General features: G+C 43.0%; 1 protein-coding gene across 1 annotated transcript in view; it reads left to right on the forward strand.

Moving 5' to 3' along the window:
- The window catches only part of otog (otogelin), a 305832-nt gene that overhangs the window by 226048 nt on the left and 60407 nt on the right, over positions 1-19377 (forward strand). The window contains exon 34 of the mRNA XM_051922624.1: positions 14000-14117. Within this exon, the coding sequence (XP_051778584.1) occupies positions 14000-14117 (118 nt within the window). The remainder of the gene's footprint in view (positions 1-13999; positions 14118-19377) is intronic.

Genomic DNA, 19377 nt, shown 5'->3' on the forward strand with positions numbered 1-19377 from the left:
AACCACGAGGACGGGGACCCAAAAGGGCTGCCACCGGTGGGTCGTGACTTGCTACTGAATATGGGTGGGTCGCAGCAAGTTGCCACTCGGACAATCACATGCATGATTCTCCCCCACACTCTGTTTACCTAGGGTGATGCCCCCCAGCCTTTGCTCTGATGAACACCCTTGATTTATTGGTGGAGACCAGACCCAACCCCCCCCCCCCCCTTAGTGGGTTGCGGAGACCCTTTTATTGGAAAAAAAGTGGGTCAGTACACTAAAAACACCGAGAAACCCTGAGTCAGAGGGACAAATGGCTGACTGTCTTGGAAATCGGGGGTCCATAAAACCTGCACCCACTTATTGAGGGCTCTGTGCCCAGCATATCTGCAGGGCATTCAGGGAACCTTCAGGTCCCATCACTTTTTTATTTCATATTTTCTTATGTTGCCACCGTGTGCTAAAATCATTTTAACTCAACTCAACGCCCAAGAAAGGCAAAGTGAAAATGGAATTTCAGGAATTTTGGCAAATTTATTAAAATAAATTATAACATCTAATATAAGATTATAAAAGTAACATTAAATAATTATAATAAATGACTCTAGTATAGGGGCGGCATGGTGGCGCAGTGGTAGCGCTGCTGCCTTGCAGTAAGGAGACCCGTCTGGGTTCGCTTCCCGGGTCCTCCCTGCGTGGAGTTTGCATGTTCTCCCTGTGTCTGCGTGGATTTACTACCACAGTCCAAAGACATGCGGATTCTAAATTGTCCCTAGTGTGTGCTTGGTGTGTGGGTGTGTTTGTGTGTGTCCTGCAGTGGGTTGGCGCCCTGCCCGGGATTGGTTCCCTGCCTTGCGCCCTGTGTTGGCTGGGATTGGCTCCAGCAGACCCCCGTGACCCTGTGTTTGGATTCAGCGGGTTGGAAAATGGATGGATGGACTCTAGTATATTTACAGTGCATCCAGAAAGTATTCCCAGCGCTTCATCACTTTGTCCACATTTTGTTATGTTACAGCCTTATTCCAAAATGGATTCAATTCATTTTTTTCCTCAGAATTCTACACACAACATCCCATAATGACAACGTGAAAAAAAGTTTGAGATTTTTGCAAATTTATTAAAAATAAAAAAACTGAGAAATCCCATGTCCATAAGTATTCACAGCCTTTGCTCAATACTTTGTCGATGCACCTTTGGCAGCAATTACAGCCTCAAGTCTTTTTGAATATGATGCCACAAGCTTGGCACACCTATCCTTGGCCAGTTTCGCCCATTCCTCTTTGCAGCACCTCTCAAGCTCCATCAGGTTGGATGGGAAGTGTCGGTGCACAGCCATTTTAAGATCTCTCCAGAGATGTTCAATTGGATTCAAGTCTGGGCTCTGGCTGGGCCACTCAAGGACATTCATAGAGTTGTCCTGAAGCCACTCCTTTGATATCTTGGCTGTGTGCTTAGGGTCGTTGTCCTGCTGAAAGATGAACCGTCGCCCCAGTCTGAGGTCAAGAGCGCTCTGGAGCAGGTTTTCATCCAGGATGTCTCTGTACATTGCTGCAGTCATCTTTCCCTTTATCCTGACTAGTCTCCCAGTTCCCCACAGCATGATGCTGCCACCACCATGCTTCACTGTAGGGATGGTATTGGCCTGGTGATGAGCGGTGCCTGGTTTCCTCCAAACGGGACGCCTGGCATTCACACCAAAGAGTTCAATCTTTGTCTCATCAGACCAGAGAATTTTCTTTCTCATGGTCTGAGAGTCCTTCAGGTGCCTTTTGGCAAACTCCAGGCAGGCTGCCATGTGCCTTTTACTAAGCAGTGGCTTCCATCTGGCCACTCTACCATACAGGCCTGATTGGTAGATTGCTGCAGAGATGGTTGTCCTTCTGGAAGATTCTCCTCTCTCCACAGAGGACATCTGGAGCTCTGACAGAGTGACCATTGGGTTCTTGGTCACCTCCCTGACTAAGGCCCTTCTCCCCCGATCGCTCAGTTTAGATGGCCGGCCAGCTCTAGGAAGAGTCCTGGTGGTTTCGAACTTCTTCCACTTACGGATGATGGAGGCCACTGTGCTCATTGGGACCGTCAAAGCAGCAGAAATTTTTCTGTAACCTTCCCCAGATTTGTGCCTCGAGACAATCCTGTCTCGGAGGTCTACAGACAATTCCTTTGACTTCATGCTTGGTTTGTGCTCTGACATGAACTGTCAACTGTGGGACCTTCTATAGACAGGTGTGTGCCTTTCCAAATCAGGTCCAGTTGACTGAATTTACCACAGGTGGACTCCAATGAAGCTGCAGAAACATCTCAAGGATGATCAGGAGAAACAGGAGGCACCTGAGCTCAATTTGGAGCTTCATGGCAAAGGCTGTGAGTACTTATGGACATGTGCTCTCTCAATTTTTTTATTTTTAATAAATTTGGAAAAACCTCAAGTAAACTTTTTTCACGTTGTCATTATGGGGTGTTGTGTGTAGAATTCTGAGGAAAAAAATGAATTTAATCCATTTTGGGATAAGGCTGTAACATAACAAAATGTGGAAAAAGTGATGAAGCGCTGGGAATACTTTCCGGATGCAGTGTAATATTGTAAAAAAAAGAAAAACAAACCCTGAACTATCCAGAGAGACCCTTTGCTCAGTTGTGTCCCCCACTGCTGATCATCACTGAGATGTTTGGAGTCCACCAGCTGGTGGTCAGCTCAGCCAACTGGACCCATCAGGAAAGGCCCACAGCTGTCTAGGGCACCGGTGGGCAGCGTCGGTGGTCCTGGATGGCTGCAGGTTTTTGTCTCTTAATGAGTAGTCAATTATTGCTTAAGTGACATTTTGATGCTTCATTTTAGTGGTCTCGCTTGTTAAGGTCCCCCCCACGCTTAATTGCTATTTCAATCTTAAACGGCTGCATTCACTGTTTTAATGGCTTCTTATTAACAATAAGATGTAAATGACAGGGCGGCACGGTGGCACAGTGGGTAGCGCTGCTGCCTCGCAGTTAGGAGAGCTGAGCTTCGCCTCCTGGGTCCTCCCTGCGTGGAGTTTGCATGTTCTCCCCGTGTCCTCCCACAGTCCAAAGACATGCAGGTTAGGGTGCACTGGCCGTCCTAAATTGTCCCTAGTGTGTGTGCTTGGTGTGTGTGTGTGTGTGTGTGCCCTGCGGTGGGCTGGCGCCCTGCCCGGGGTTTGTTTCCTGCCTTGCACCCTGTGCTGGCTGGGATTGGCTCCAGCAGACCCCCGTGACCCTGTGTTAGGGTATAGCAGGTTGGATAATGGATGGATGGATGGATAACAGAGGTTAATGATATTTATTAATCTTGGGAATACAACAAAGTTGGAATCTGCTGACTGGCACACGGACCACCAAGGCTCACATGATGATTCTTGTCTTGGTCATGTCGGTGGTCCCGGTCCGTCATCCACTGAGAGTGAGTGCATCTCACATATACTGGGGGGGCACCAACGTTTTTTAAGTGCTTTGGACCTCTAAACCTGGAGGTTGAAGTGTGGAGTCAGGATGGCCTTCCACGTCTAGCAGCTCGTATTAAATGAAGTGGCGCCCCCCCCTTATCTTTGTAGAGCACTTTGAGTGTCCTGACGAGCCCCACATAAACACAACAACATCTTCTTCTTCCTCTTCTCCTTCTTCTTGCCTGAGATGTTCTTGACATGTTGGCCGGTTCCCTGACAAATTCCCAAAAACATTGTGGCTCTTGTTCAGAAAGCGGACGCCACTTTTTTTTTTTAAGATTAGTCACCTACTCTACATTTTTAAGATTTGGGACCCCGGTGTACCTGGCCTTAAGTGTAGGGGCAGGCCAGTCTAAAACAAACAACAAGAAGGAGATGGCGTCCGCTTTCTGAACAAGACCCCACGTTGTTCCGTTCAGAAAAGCAGTGACTCAAAGTGCAGTCTGAACGTCCCACAGCGTTTGTCACGTTCTCATCACGGCTCAGTGATGTGAATTACGAGACGTCACGTTACTGGCAGCTCCCTACTTGATTGAGGACGCCGTCGTTTCCCAGTTTCTCACATGGGGCAGAGTGGCCGTAAATCTGCGCACATTCTCCCGTCAAGGTTTCTTTTATAAATCCCGACGTTTGCGTTGCACTTCTTTTTTGAGGCCACCGCGGGCCAGACCCCCATTCACTCCTGCCAGGCCACTGATTGATGAGACCCTCATACAGACAGACAGACAGAGAGCATGCAATTCTCCTCAGTCTGCGCCCCGAGCGCCCCCTAGAGTTGTGACTTTGCACTGCCTTGACCAACATTGCCATATTTTGTTCGTTTAGAGGTCTCTTACTAAACAGCAAGTGATAGAAAGGCACCATTTTCGGCTGCCCGGCCTTCTTCCCACCTGTTTCTTCTTTCCAGCTTTTTTGGATTTTTCCGGACCCCGATCTCCACGCGATGTGTTTTGTCTTATTTTAGCTCAGCCTGGCCTTATCAAAGTTCCAGAGGGGGCCGACCGCATCCCAAAGTGAAGCGCATGAAATCCGATCCGTCATTATGAGTTACAAGAATTGCATCCAAACATCGGCGGGTCGAGTGTTGAAAAGGGCGCCGCCTGCCTCTAAAGGTTAATCATGTAGGACCTCCCATTAAAGGCAGCGGACCGCCAGTCCGTATTTTGTAAAAGCAGTTATGACGGCTGGCACTCGTGGTGAGAACAAAGTGCGGGCTGCCACTGGTGTGCCTTTCATGGTCTTTGGGCTAACAAAGCGGTCAATTGATGCTTTAATGGGTGTGCGCGCTTGTGTTGTGCCGCACGCTCTAATGGCATATATGGCTGCAGCTGTTGACTGGCACACTCCAACTTAACCAAAATGACAGATTTTGTCAATGCTAACTGCCTGTTGTCCACCGGCGAATGTCTTTAATCAGGGCCATGTTGAGATCTTGAGAGGCTGTGCGCACGGTCGGCAGCGAGGGCTTGAAATTTCAAAAACATGAAAGTGAGCTCTCGGCTTTCATGAGGGCAAAGACCCTCGGCGACACATGTGCCCGCCATTCTTTGTTGTGCAGAAAACGAGGGGGACGGCAGCCCGAGAGCACGCGGGCCGAGCTGCTGGGAGATGTTTGGAGTATTAAATCCTCGCTGCCCGGGGGCCTTCCTCCAAACATCTCGTGAATGTAAATGGAAAAGTCCGACAATTTATTTCGGCGAGGAGCTTCGGATCAAATGCTCTCCAGGCATTTCATTAATCACTACATCCGAGTGCTCGAGTTTCACAGATTTCTAAGCAGAGCGACATCGGACTCAAATCTTTCCCCAACGCACTTGTGCGGATGCGGCCTGCTGAGGTCGGGTAATTACGCCGTCTAAAAATACGGCCAGCATTTGTTTGAGTTAATGGAAAAGTTACACCAGCTCCAGAGCACGGAGGCAGAAGCGGATTGGGTTTCCTGCTGACGGTTGTAAATGCCTGGCATATTAGATCAGAGAAGGGCTGAGATGGGAGCAGAGGTCCCGGTGGGCTGTGAAGATGCAAAGGGTGGGGGGGAGAACTTTGGACAGATAAGCCGAGCGCTGCTGGGGCCATCGACTGCAATGCATTCTTGAAAAATGAACCTCCTCTTAGTCAAAGTACCGTCGAGTGAGCGCCTTGGGGGCAGCTGTAGTCATGCTGCTTAATCGAGAGAAATAAAAGCAAAAAAATAAATGAAGACGAGGCAGTTGTAGAGAGCGTGGGAAAGGCGCTATATAAATCAAATGTATTTTTATTATTATTACCAACAAGCACAAGTAAGACGAGGCAGCCCCTCTGTGTCCTCCACTGAGTTCGTTTTCCAAGAGTCTGTAAACTCAGATACAATACAACACAATACAGTTTAAAATTACACAAGGAGTGCCGCATTGGGCTTTAACAGGCCCTGCCATTTGATAGCCCACCAGCCTTGACTCCCTAAGAAGATGAGGAAAAACTCCCCCCCAAAAAAAAAAAAACATGGAAGAAACCCTGAGAAAGGCAGTTTAAAGAGAGACCCCTTTATAGGTAGGCAGGGCGTGCAGTGGGTGTCCAAAAAAGAAAAAGGGGACAATACAAGACAATAGATGGAGCAGAACACAAGTCATCCTCAATACAATACAACAGTGCAATAGAAATATTACAAGTACGGAGCAGAATTCAACAGGAGATGACATCCCATAATAGGATTTGGATTTGTTCAGAGTCCTGGCGACCTCGGCCATCAAGCTGCCTCCCCCTATTGGCCATTCCACAGCTGAGTCAGCCAATCTGATGAAAGGACCCCTCTACCTGATGATTCGTGCAATCCTCCATCAGAGACGACTTTACCTTAGGTGGGCAGAACAACTTGGCAGGTGGGCAGTGGCACCAAGTGGCACATTTGAGTACCAAGAAGAGAAACAGAACAGGTGAGGGTGAGTCACAAATTCTAACTATCATGTTTCTTATGTTTTAGTGCTAATGACTAACAACAGAGATGCAGTCTGCACAGTTAATCAGCAGCTCTAGTCAGGGTGTGCTAAACTGAAGTCATGAGATCTGAAAGCTGAGACCGATGGGGCGTCTCTTATAGTAGCAGGCAGACCACTCCACAGTTTAGGGGGGGTCCTGTAACTAAAAGCTCAACCTCCCACTAATCCTTGGGATCATAAGCAGACCACCATCTTGAGATCTTAATGTGCGCTCAGGTTTGTAAGTCATGATAAGTTCAGATAAGTAAGCCAGACCTCCACCATTTAATGCTTTAGATGTTAAAAGGAGGATATTGAAATCTGCCCTAAACTTAACCGGGCGCCAGTGTAAGGATGTGAGGACTGGGGTTATGAGTTCGTATTTTCTTGTTCTTGTAATAATTCTTGCAGCAGCGTTTTGGATTAACTGGAGGCTGTATAAAGAACAGTCTGAACATCCAGTGAACACCGCATTGCAGTAGTCAATCCTACTAAGAATAAATGCAGGAATTAATTTCTCAGAATCCTGTTTATTTAGAAAGCGCCTTAATTTCCCAACATTTTTAAGATGGAAGAAACCTGATTTGGACAACTTTGTGATGTGCGCTTTAAATGACTTGCTAGAGTCAAAGAGAACACCGAGATTGCAATCTGATTCAGTAAAATTAATGGGGACTCCAACTGAGTTAAATGATGACAGAATATTGTGATCAGCGTCACTCCCTCCAATAATTAACATCTCTGTTTAAAGACGAGTCGTTCCCAGCCATCCACTCCTTTAATTTACTAACACAACTAATTAAAGACAACGTTGGAGAAACTTCATTTGATCTAAAAGAAAAGTAGAACTGGGTGTCATCTGCATACGAGTGAACATTAACATGATGTGTCCTAATGAATGGAAGCCTGTCAAGTGACGGTCCGAGTCCTGAGCCCTGCGGGACACCATATTGAACTTCTGTGTGTAATGATGGAGTCCCGTCAGCACATTTCTGTACGTTTTAGAATCGATTTGATAAATAAGAACTAAACCAAGCGAGCGCAGTCACTGCCGGTGAGCCCAACGTCATTTTCCAGCCTCTCAGATCTGCTCTCCTCTCGCTGCACGTGCTGCTCACCCACTTCATGGAGCTGCAAATGGCTGCACCTTCACTCTCTCACCTAAAAAATTCACAAACGCAGGTCAAGCACAACAAGGGGGACATGACCGTTCAGTTCCAATATTTCACTGAACTAGGTGGGCACCCAGGGCGGCCACATTTGGAGGGGGCCATTACTTTTGAACAATACAGTCCTATGATTGTGTGGACTCGACTCAACTGTCCGACTCTCGTTAATCTGTTATGTTGTTTGATATCCAGCGGCCGTCCCACCTGCACTTCAGAAGACCTTAAGCTAAGCGTCTTGGAAAAGCTGGGGTTGCTGCTGGAAGAGGCGTTGGTGAGGCCAGCAGGGGGCGCTTACTCTGTGGTCCATGTGTGGATCCCAAAGCTCCAGTGCAGTGACGAGGACACTGTGCCATAAAAATGGCACCATCCTTCAGATGAGACATAAACCTGAAGGTCTGACTCTCTGAACATTTGAACAATCTGGATGAGAACAGGCCATTCAGCCCAACAAAGCTCACCAGTCCTGTCCACTTCGTTCTTCTAAAAATCATCAAGTCGAGTTCTGAAAGTTCTCAAAATCCTACTGACTACCACCCTACTTGGTCATTTATTCCACGTATCTGTGGTTTCTGTGTGTGAAGAAAAACTTCCTAACGTTTGTGTGAAATTTACAAGTTTCCAACTGTGTCCCCGGGCCTTTGATGAACTCATTTTAAAGTCACTGTCTCGATTCACTGGACTAATTCAATTCATAATTTTAAACCCTTCAGTCAGGTCTCCTCTTCATCTCCTAAAGTCTCAGCTCTTTTCATCTTTCCTCTTAACTCACCCCCCGTAGCCCTCAATCAGCCCAGTTGCTCTTCTCTGGACCTTCTCTAGTGCTGCTATGTCTTTATGGAGACCCAAACTGCACCCAGGACCCCAGCTTCACCAGTGTGTTATAAAGCTTGAGCAGAACCTCCTGTGACTTGTACTCCACACATCAAGGTGCTAAATAACCTGCCAGTCGATAGCTTAGAGTCCACTACGACTCCTAAATCCTTCTAATAAGGTGGACTATTGATTCCCAGACCCCCATTGTGTATTCAAACCTCACATTTTTACTTCCAATGTGTAATTCTTTACATTTACTGACAATAAATTTCATCTGCCACAAATCTGCCCAAGTCTGTCTGCTGTCCAAGTCCTTCTGTGATGACATAACGGATTCCAAATTATCTGCTAATCCACCTATCTTGGTATCATCTGCAAACTTCACCAGCTTATCCTTTATATTCCTATCTAAATCATTTATAGATATTAAAAATAGCAGTGGCCCCATCACTGCCCCCTGCTGGTCACCACTCTTAAAGTCACCCAATTCTGATGAGGTTCCTCACACCATCACCCTTCCAGTGTCTGAGCCAATTCTGCACCCATCTACACACCACACCCTGAACTGCCACTTCTTTTAGTCTGATGCCCACCTCTCATGTGGCACCTCATCAAATGCTTTCTGAAAGTCCACATCAATAATCTCATCTGCTCCTCTCTGCTCGTATCCTTTTGTTTCCTCCTTATAGAATTCCAGCCTTTTAGTAAAACACGACCTCCCTCACTGACACTCCTCTCCTTGTCAGGTGTTGCTCCATCTTCTCCTTAATAATTCCTTCCATTAATTTTCCTGTGATGCCCATTAAGCTTACTGGGCTACAGTTGCTTGGCTCTGCCCAGTCACCCTTTTTATATAATGGGACAATATTCACAATTTTCCAGTCCTTCAGTATCTCCCTAGTGTGTAGTGACTTCCTATAAATCTGTGTCACGTGTTTCTATCTGCTTTCGCTGACGTCATTATGAACTTGGTGGTAAATCTTATCTGCTCCTGGTGATTTGTTTTAATCTCAGCTGCTCTTCTCTTTCTACATTTCTAAATCCCTCAGCACCTCCTTAGTAGTCCCTGTTACTGCTGCAGGTTATCCACTTCCTGACTTGTGAAGACCTCAGATAAATGTGAGTTTAGGGGGTCCGCTATTTCCCTGTCTGGATCTTTACTATTCCTGATGCACTTCACCTCCTCTTTTACTACTAAGAGTCTCTTATGGTCATCTTTCTCCTTCTCTGTTATTCCTCTCCAGCTGTCTCTTAGCCTCCCTGATCTCTTTCTTGATGGTTGCTCTCATGTTCTCATATGATCTACGATTCACTTTGAAGTCATTATTTTTATTCGTCTGTTTTTTCCTTTGCAGCTTCTTTTCTAACTCTTTATTAACTCACTGTGGAGGTTTTTTATTATTTCCCATTAATTCCAAATGTAGGTCTGTATCTGTCCGGCATTACATTTCTAAACCTGCTCCACTGCTCCTCAACTGTCTCCACACTTAACTGCTTATCCCAGTCCATCCTCCTTCAGCTTTGTCGCATCTGCTCATAATTTGCCCTACCAAAGTTCAACTTAACAGTTTTAGTTTTTGCATCTGCAGTTTTACAAAACACTGAGAATTGTATTATATTATGGTCATGTGACCCTAGTGGTCCAATCACACCCTCAATTTTATCCTGATGTTTACAGAATACTCAGTCCAGACAGGCCTCACCCCACGTTGGTGTTTTAACTTACTGAGTCACTGATTACCTCGATAAACGTCTGCTCTTGTGCTCCTCCATTTGTAATGTCCCTGTTAATATTCAGGTAGTTAAAGTCCCCTGTGTCTGTGGTCAAAAAAGACCACTGGGCATCCTTCATAAAGTGCAGGGTGTATCCCGATGTCCAGGCTAAATTGCCCACCATGTCCTGGTCATTCTGGCCCCCTAATTATCCCCTGTCTCTAATTGGCTCTTTCTCTCTCTCACCCCTTCATCACCTAACAGCTCATATGTGGTGAGCCCACTGGTGCAAAAATGGCTGCCGTTGTGTCATTCAGGTGGGTGCTGCTCATCAATGCTGGTTGAAGCACTTTGAGTAGTGAGAAATGTGCTATATAAATGTAAACAATTATTATTATTATTATTGTTCTTCTTCTTCTTCTTGTTTAGTATCCATGTTTCATTATAACGTCTGAGGACATACTGTACACGTGCCCCTTACTGGCGGTTTTCTAAATTCCAGGATGCACTGCACTCAGCTTCTCACTCAGGGGTCTTCTATTCTTGACTCTTTATTTTCTTGAGATGCACTAATTTTTAAATTTGGGGGATGACTTGTCGTAAACATTTTGGTGGTGCATGAATAGTTCAGCTACAAAGGAGACAATGATCCAACAACAGCGACTGTCAAAATGGAGTAGCATTGGAGACACAAACTTTACAGAAGCTCCTGGGGATCAAATTCATGTTTTATGTCATGTTTGGTTCTTTTGTATGGATTTAGTTTATTTGAGTTGTGACCACAAGGGGGTGCCACTGAGTCCCAGAGCTCAGACACTGAGTTACCCAAAGCCTTTCATTTTCACCCACCCTTAAAGACAAACACCAGCCAAATGCTCCACACAAACAGATTGTCTTCCTCCTTCCATGGCCTCTCTACAGACCCTCTTGGTGACCCCCATGAAACCTCGCATGGCCATCCAACAGGATTACGACTCCCATGATACCCTGTGGATGGATTGTACCACCCCATCGTTTTGGAAGTGTACTTGAGTCCAGGAAGCAGTCTCCTTCTGTTCTGTCCATTCATTATTACAGCCTCCAAGGAAGCAGCCATCTTGTGCAGGATGCCCACCCTTCTGTTAGGACCATCCATTATAAACCATTCTAGCTAAGAAAAAAAAACCTTCAGTCCCCGGAAGAGTGATGACCTCTCTATTAGGGCTGTGTTAGCGTCACATATTCACTTTGTTCTGTCTGTGGCTGAAACACCAAGAGAAACTCCGTGAGCTGAACTGCCTGGAAAGAAAAGTTCAAACTCTCTCAGAAGCTGATAGATAGATAGATAGATAGATAGATAGATAGATAGATAGATAGATAGATAGATAGATAGATAGATAGATAGATAGATAGATAGATAGATAGATAGATAGGCACTATATGATAGATAGATAGATAGATAGATAGATAGATAGATAGATAGATAGATAGATAGATAGATAGATAGATAGATAGATAGATAGATAGATAGATAGAAAGGCACTATCTATCTATCTATCTATCTATCTATCTATCTATCTATCTATCTATCTATCTATCTATCTATCTATCTATTATATAGTGCCTTTCTATCTATCTATCTTATATGGTGCCTTTCTATCTATCTATCTAACAGATAGATAGATAGATAGTGCCTTTCTATCTATCTATCTATCTATCTATCTATCTATCTATCTATCTATCTATCTATCTATCTATCTATCTATCTATCTATCTATCTATCTATCTATCTATCTATTATATAGTGCCTTTCTATCTATCTATCTATCTATCTATCTATCTATCTATCTATCTATCTATCTATCTATCTATCTATCTATCTATCTATCTATTTATTATATAGTGCCTTTCTATCTATAGATAGATAGATAGATAGATAGATAGATAGATAGATAGATAGATAGATAGATAGATAGATAGATAGATAGATAGATAGATAGATAGATAGTGCCTTTCTATCTATCTATCTATCTATCTATCTATCTATCTATCTATCTATCTATCTATCTATCTATCTATCTATCTATCTATTATATAGTGCCTTTCTATCTATAGATAGATAGATAGAGTGAAAGGCACTATATGATAGATAGATAGATAGATAGATAGATAGATAGATAGATAGATAGATAGATAGATAGATAGATAGATAGATAGATAGACGTGAAAGGCACTATATAATAGATAGATAGATAGATAGATAGATAGATAGATAGATAGATAGATAGATAGATAGATAGATAGATAGATAGATAGATAGATAGATAGATAGATAGATAGATAGATAGATAGATAGAAAGGCACTATCTATCTATCTATCTATCTATCTATCTATCTATCTATCTATCTATCTATCTATCTATCTATCTATCTATTATATAGTGCCTTTCTATCTATCTATCTTATATGGTGCCTTTCTATCTATCTATCTAACAGATAGATAGATAGATAGTGCCTTTCTATCTATCTATCTATCTATCTATCTATCTATCTATCTATCTATCTATCTATCTATCTATCTATCTATCTATCTATCTATCTATCTATCTATCTATCTATTATATAGTGCCTTTCTATCTATCTATCTATCTATCTATCTATCTATCTATCTATCTATCTATCTATCTATCTATCTATCTATCTATCTATCTATTTATTATATAGTGCCTTTCTATCTATAGATAGATAGATAGATAGATAGATAGATAGATAGATAGATAGATAGATAGATAGATAGATAGATAGATAGATAGATAGATAGATAGATAGTGCCTTTCTATCTATCTATCTATCTATCTATCTATCTATCTATCTATCTATCTATCTATCTATCTATCTATCTATCTATCTATCTATTATATAGTGCCTTTCTATCTATAGATAGATAGATAGAGTGAAAGGCACTATATGATAGATAGATAGATAGATAGATAGATAGATAGATAGATAGATAGATAGATAGATAGATAGATAGATAGATAGATAGACGTGAAAGGCACTATATAATAGATAGATAGATAGATAGATAGATAGATAGATAGATAGATAGATAGATAGATAGACGTGAAAGGCACTATATAATAGATAGATAGATAGATAGATAGATAGATAGATAGATAGATAGATAGATAGACATGAAAGGCACTATATAATAGATAGATAGATAGACGTGAAAGGCACTATATAATAGATAGATAGATAGATAGATAGATAGATAGATAGATAGATAGATAGATAGATAGATAGATAGACATGAAAGGCACTATATAATAGATAGATAGATAGATAGATAGATAGATAGATAGATAGATAGATAGATAGATAGATAGATAGATAGATAGATAGATAGATAGATAGATAGATAGATAGATAGACGTGAAAGGCACTATATAATAGATAGATAGATAGATAGATAGATAGATAGATAGATAGATAGATAGATAGATAGATAGATAGATAGATAGATAGATAAATAGATAGATAGACGTGAAAGGCACTATATGATAGGTAGATAGATCGACAGATATGAAAGGCACTATATGCTACATATAAACAGATAGGACTTTATATCCTGTGCACAAGAACAATCCCCTTTATTGTCACTCAGTATATACTGTAGTGCCATTCCAGTACACTTTACAAGAATACATTTGTAGCTCATTTTAAATGTCAGCGGACTTGTGGTCAAATTAGGGACCTAGAGAGGTATCTGCACCTTCCTTTAATGGACTCCCTGTAAAGTGTTCTTCAGATACATAAGCATTGCCCCCATAACCCAACCAAGTGGGGACTGAAGTAGGAAGCAGAAGGACTCATCCCATGCTGTGACTTGTGACTGTCATTTCTTGTCTTATTTTTCTTGTGACAGAAGCTGATTCAGAATCTTCGCTTCACTCCTCTTGCCAGTGGAGATACGACTCCTGCTCCAGTGCGTGCTTCAGATCCTGCAGCGACCCCACAGGAGAATCATGTCACACGATACCCAAGTATGTATGTCTGAAACGGGTGGGAGTCTAACGGAAAAAAGAAAGTCTTGTTATTAAATATACACAACAACAACATTTATTTCTAGAGCACATTTTCATATAAATAATGTATCTGAAAGTGCTTTACATGATGAAGAAAAGAGAAAAAAAAGACAAAGTAAGAATTATAATAAGACAACATTAATTAACATAGAATAAGAGTGAGGACCGATGGCCAGGGAGGACAGAAACAACAAAAAAAACTCCAGACGGCTGGAGAAAAAATAAAATCTGCAGGGGGTCAGAGGCCACGAGACCACCCAGCCCCCTCTGGGCATTCTACCTAACATAAATGAACAGTCCTCTTTGTATTTACGGTTCTCACGGAAGGACTTGATGATGATGGTCATGTAGACTTCTGGCCTTTAATCCATCACTGTAGAAACATCACGTTGCTTTGAGTAGATGGTGGTGGTGCAGGTCACCATCACAAAAAAACGGGAAAAGAAACAGAAGAGAGAGTAGAGGTTAGTACAGATTTTAGAGCCACCATGAATAGTTATGATAATTAATTGAATATACAGAGCATCAGAATTACACTAAGATGAAGCTATGAGAGAGCCATGTTACAGTAATGTGTTTTCAGCAGTTGTTGTAAAGTGCTCTGATGTACCAGCCTGGTGAACTCCTACTGGCAGGCTATTCCAGATTTGAGGTGCATAACAGCAGAAGGCCACCCGCCTCACCACTTCTTTGAAGTTTTGCTCTTGGAATTCTAAGCAGACACTCATTTGAAGATCTAAGGTTACGATTTGGAATATAGGGTGTCAGACATTCTGAAATATAAGATGGAGTGAGATTATTTAAGGCTTTATAAACCATAAGCAGTATTTTAAAGTCAATTCTGAATGACACGGGTAACCAGTGTAGTGACATCAAAACTGGAGAGATGTGCTCGGAATTTTCTTTTCCTAGTTAGGATTCTAGCAGCTCCATTCTGCACTCGTTGTAAGCGATTGATAGATTTTTTAGGTGGTCCTGAGAGGAGTGCGTTACTGTAATCTAGTCGACTGAAAACAAAAGCGTGAACTCCTTTCTCAGCATCTTTCAATGATATAAGAGGTCTAACTTTTGCTTTATTTCTTAAGCGAAAAAATGCTGTTCTAGTGATCTGATTAATATGCGATTTAAAATTCAGGTCAGAGTCAATAGTTACCCCTAAATTCTTTACCTCCGTCTTGACTTTTAATCCTAATACATCAAGTTTATTTCTAATAACCTCATTATATCCATTATTTCCAATTACTAAAATTTCAGTTTTCTCTTTATCTTGCTTGAGACATCCATTCAGAAATACAAGTAAGACATTGTGTCAGTGAATCAAGAGAATCGGGGTCATCAGGTGCTATTGATAAATACAGCTGTGTGTCGTCAGCATAGCTGTGGTGGCTCATGTTGTGCCCTGAGATAATCTGACCTCATGGAAGCCTGGAGATTGAAAAGAGCAGCGGACCCAGGAGAGATCCTTGTGGAACACCATATAGAATATCAGGGGTCTCTGAAGTATAATTACCACAACTAACAAAGAATTTTCTACCTGCCAGGTAGGACTCAAACCAATTTAAGACCCTGCCAACAGGCCCACCCACTGACTAAGGCGATTTCTAAGAATATTGTGATCAATGGTGTCAAACACGACACGCGTCACAATTCCAGAATAAGACTAAGGAGAATCAGAAGTCATGGCTACCTCATCAGTTTAACAAGGCATCTCTATAAAAAGAGAGGGCATCCTGGTGACCTCTCAGTACACCTGTGATGATGGCAAGGGAGACAGAAACATCAAAATTAATAGCAAGAAAACACTCAGGGGGGAGCAAATAGGGAGGTGTTGTGATTAGCCCCCATTTTAACTTCACGGCTGGTGTCAGAGCCAGTCCTGCTGGGCTATGGAGTTGCCGTGGTAGGGCACTCTCTGCTGGCTCCATGGATTTCTGCAGCTCTGTGATGTGCTTAAAGGCCCAAGTCTGGGCAATTTAATAATAATAATAATAATATGATTATTACAATATTTAAACCAGAAGGGGTGGGGCATCCATCCATCCATCCATTATCCAACCCGCTATATCCCAACTACAGGGTCACGGGGGTCTGCTGGAGCCAATCCCAGCCAACACAGGGCACAAGACAGGAAACAAACCCCGGGCAGGGCACTAGCCCACCGCAGGGGGTATTATACTGTATATTATTTATATGGCACCTTTCACATGATCAAAGTGCTTGTTGACACTAAATGGGTGACATCACAAAGCTACATACAGGAACATCGCAATGCAGTCAGAAGAAAGGACCCCCCCGGCATCTGATTTACACACAGACAAGGTTGACCGGACACCCATTTCAATGGGACTCAGTGCAAGTCCAATTGAAGTCTAACACTAAAAGTGCCAGAGAGCTGGCTGAACTGTGGCTGTCCAATGAACAGACACCTGAACCCAGGATATGCAGGCTTGAAAAGAAGACCATGCAAATAATAAATAAGACTTTATGACCAATACCCTCTGACGCCCACCTCCTCTCCCCTCCTTATGTGCTGCCTTGGACTCCTGTAAGTCTAATCATGTCCCTCTGGTGATGATTCCTCCTTTAAGATATGAGATTCACTTGCTGCCTTTGTGAATTTCCAGGTACGATTATGTAAATTGTATCTCACAGAACTTCACTTCCAAATATCTATATGTGTGTGTGTGTGTGTGTGTGTGTATGTATATGTGTATGTGTGTGTGTGTGCGTGTGTGCGTATTGTCACAATATCAGGCCACAGATATCAAAAAAGTTTTGGGCAGCCGCCTGTGTATTGTGCCCAGGCTGCAAATGGTTAATTTTGGTTGAGTTGTTCACGGGTTTGACTGATTTGAGTGGGAGAACATGGCGGCTTTAAAGCAAGTGACGTCATCTGGACAGGAACCAGAAGCAATGTCATCGGGCCCGGAAGTGACGTCATCAATGGCACCTGAACCGGAAGTGACACCATTGGGTTGGGGTGGAAGTGATGTCATCAGTGGTGCCGGGACCTAGCAGGATTTCCTATGGATGGTCTACAGAGGATTGAGAGAGAAAGTCAGTGCAGCTCGCCACCCCCTGGTCTATCATGGTACTACTATCATTCAGGCCCTGTAGCTGCCTCCCAATCACACGTGTGTGACAGTATACAGTATTTACAGTCATATGAAAAAGTTAGGGACCCCCTCTCAGCCTGCATAATAATTGGCTCTCCTTTCAACAATAAAGATATCAGTGGTCTGTCTTTCATTTCCTAGGAGTACTGCGGTGTTTTCCGAGCACAGATTTTTAGTGACGCAGTATTTAGTTGTATGAAATTAAATCAAATGTGAAAAACTGGCTGTGCACAAATGTGGGTCCCCTTGTCATTGTGCTGATTTGAATGCCTGTCACTGCTCAATGCTGATTGGTTGGCGAGCTCGTTAAGCCTTGAACTCCATAGACAGGTGTGTCCAATCATGAGATATAAAGGGATTTAAGGTGGTCAATCGCAAGTTGGGCTTCCTTCCCTTTGACTCTCCTCTAAAGAGTGACAGCATGGGATCCTCAAAGCAACTCTCCAAAGATCTGAAAACAAAGATTGTTCTGTCTCCTGGTTTAGGGGAAGGCTACAAAAAGCCATCTCAGAGGTTTAAACTGTCAGTTTCTGTAACTGTAAGGAATGGAATCAGGAAATGGAAGGCCACAGGCACAGTTACTGTTAAACCAGCAGGTCTGGCAGGCCAAGAAAAATACAGGAGCGGCATATGAACAGGATTGTGAGAATGGTGACAGACAACCCAGAGATCACCTCCAAAGACCTGCAAGAACATCTCACTGCAGATGGTGTATCCGTACATCATTCTACAATTCAAACATCTGTATGGCAGGGTGATGAGAAAGAAGCCCTTTCTGCACTCACACCACAAACAGAGTCGCTTGTTGTATGCCAATGCTCATTTAGACAAGCCAGATTCATTTTGGAACAAAGTGCTTTGGACTGATGAGACACAAATAGAGTTATTTGGTCAGAACAAAAAGCGCTTTGCATGGCTGAAGAAGAACACCACAGTCCATGAAAAACATCTGCTACCTACTGTCAAATTGGGTGGAGGTTCCATCATGCTGTGGGGCTGTGTGGCTAGTTCAGGGACTGGGGCCCTTGTTAAAGTCAAGGGTCGGATGAATTCAACCCAATATCAACAAATTCTTCAGGATAATGTTCAAATATCAGACACAAAGTTGAAGTTACGCATACAGGGGTCGGATATTCCAACAAGACAATGACCCAAAACACAGTTGGAAATCTACAAAGGCATTCATGCAGAGGGAGAAGTACAATGTTCTGGAATGGCCGTCACAGTCCGCTGACTTGAATATTATGGAAAATCTATGGGATGATTTGAAGCAGGCTGTCCATCAAATTGAACTGAACTGGAGAGATTTGGTATAGAAGAATGGTGAACAAGACCTCCATCCAGAATCAGACACTCATCAAAGGCTATAGGAGGACAGCGTCTAGAGAACAAAAGGAGGCTCAGCTAAGTATTGATGTCATATCTCTGTTGGGTGCCATAATTTATGCAACTGTCTAATTTTGTTATGATGCATATTTTTTGTTAATCCAATAAACTTAATGTCACTGCTGAAATCCTACTGTGTCCATAAGGCATGTCAGATATTAAAAGGAAGTTGCTACTTTGAAAGTTCAGCCAATGAGAAACAAAAATCCAAAGAATTAAGAGGAGGTCCCAAACTATTTCATATGACTGTATTATATGTATTGTTGGGCATGAGTGACAGACAAAGAAAAATCAGGGTGCCAACCTGTCCATCCCGTTTAACTGTGAAACAACAACAAAAGGATTTGGTGGCCAATTAAGTAGGCACTCAGTGGCACCAGCAAAGTAAAAGCAAACATAAGAAGTTCAGCCTCTGCTGGCTCTGTGCTCAGGGTCTGTCTGTGGATCACAGGGTCAGGTCAAGACTGAGACTCCGCCTTCCATGAATGACCGCCTTTATATGGTTTAAACCAGAAGGGGCGGGGCATCTCAGAGTAAGGAGGGTGGGGTTAGTTGCCCTCACGGAGAATCTTCTCAGAGTGGCCATGTGAAGAGACAGCGCCTCCTCTCGTCCCAGACTGGTATCACAGTCCTCATCTGGTATGATCCACAGACGCTCATGTGTGACAATATATGTACAGTAAATGTATTTATAATATAATTACTGATCCTGTATG

This window comes from Erpetoichthys calabaricus, chromosome 2, assembly GCF_900747795.2.
Source record: "Erpetoichthys calabaricus chromosome 2, fErpCal1.3, whole genome shotgun sequence".
NCBI lineage: Eukaryota > Metazoa > Chordata > Cladistia > Polypteriformes > Polypteridae > Erpetoichthys > Erpetoichthys calabaricus.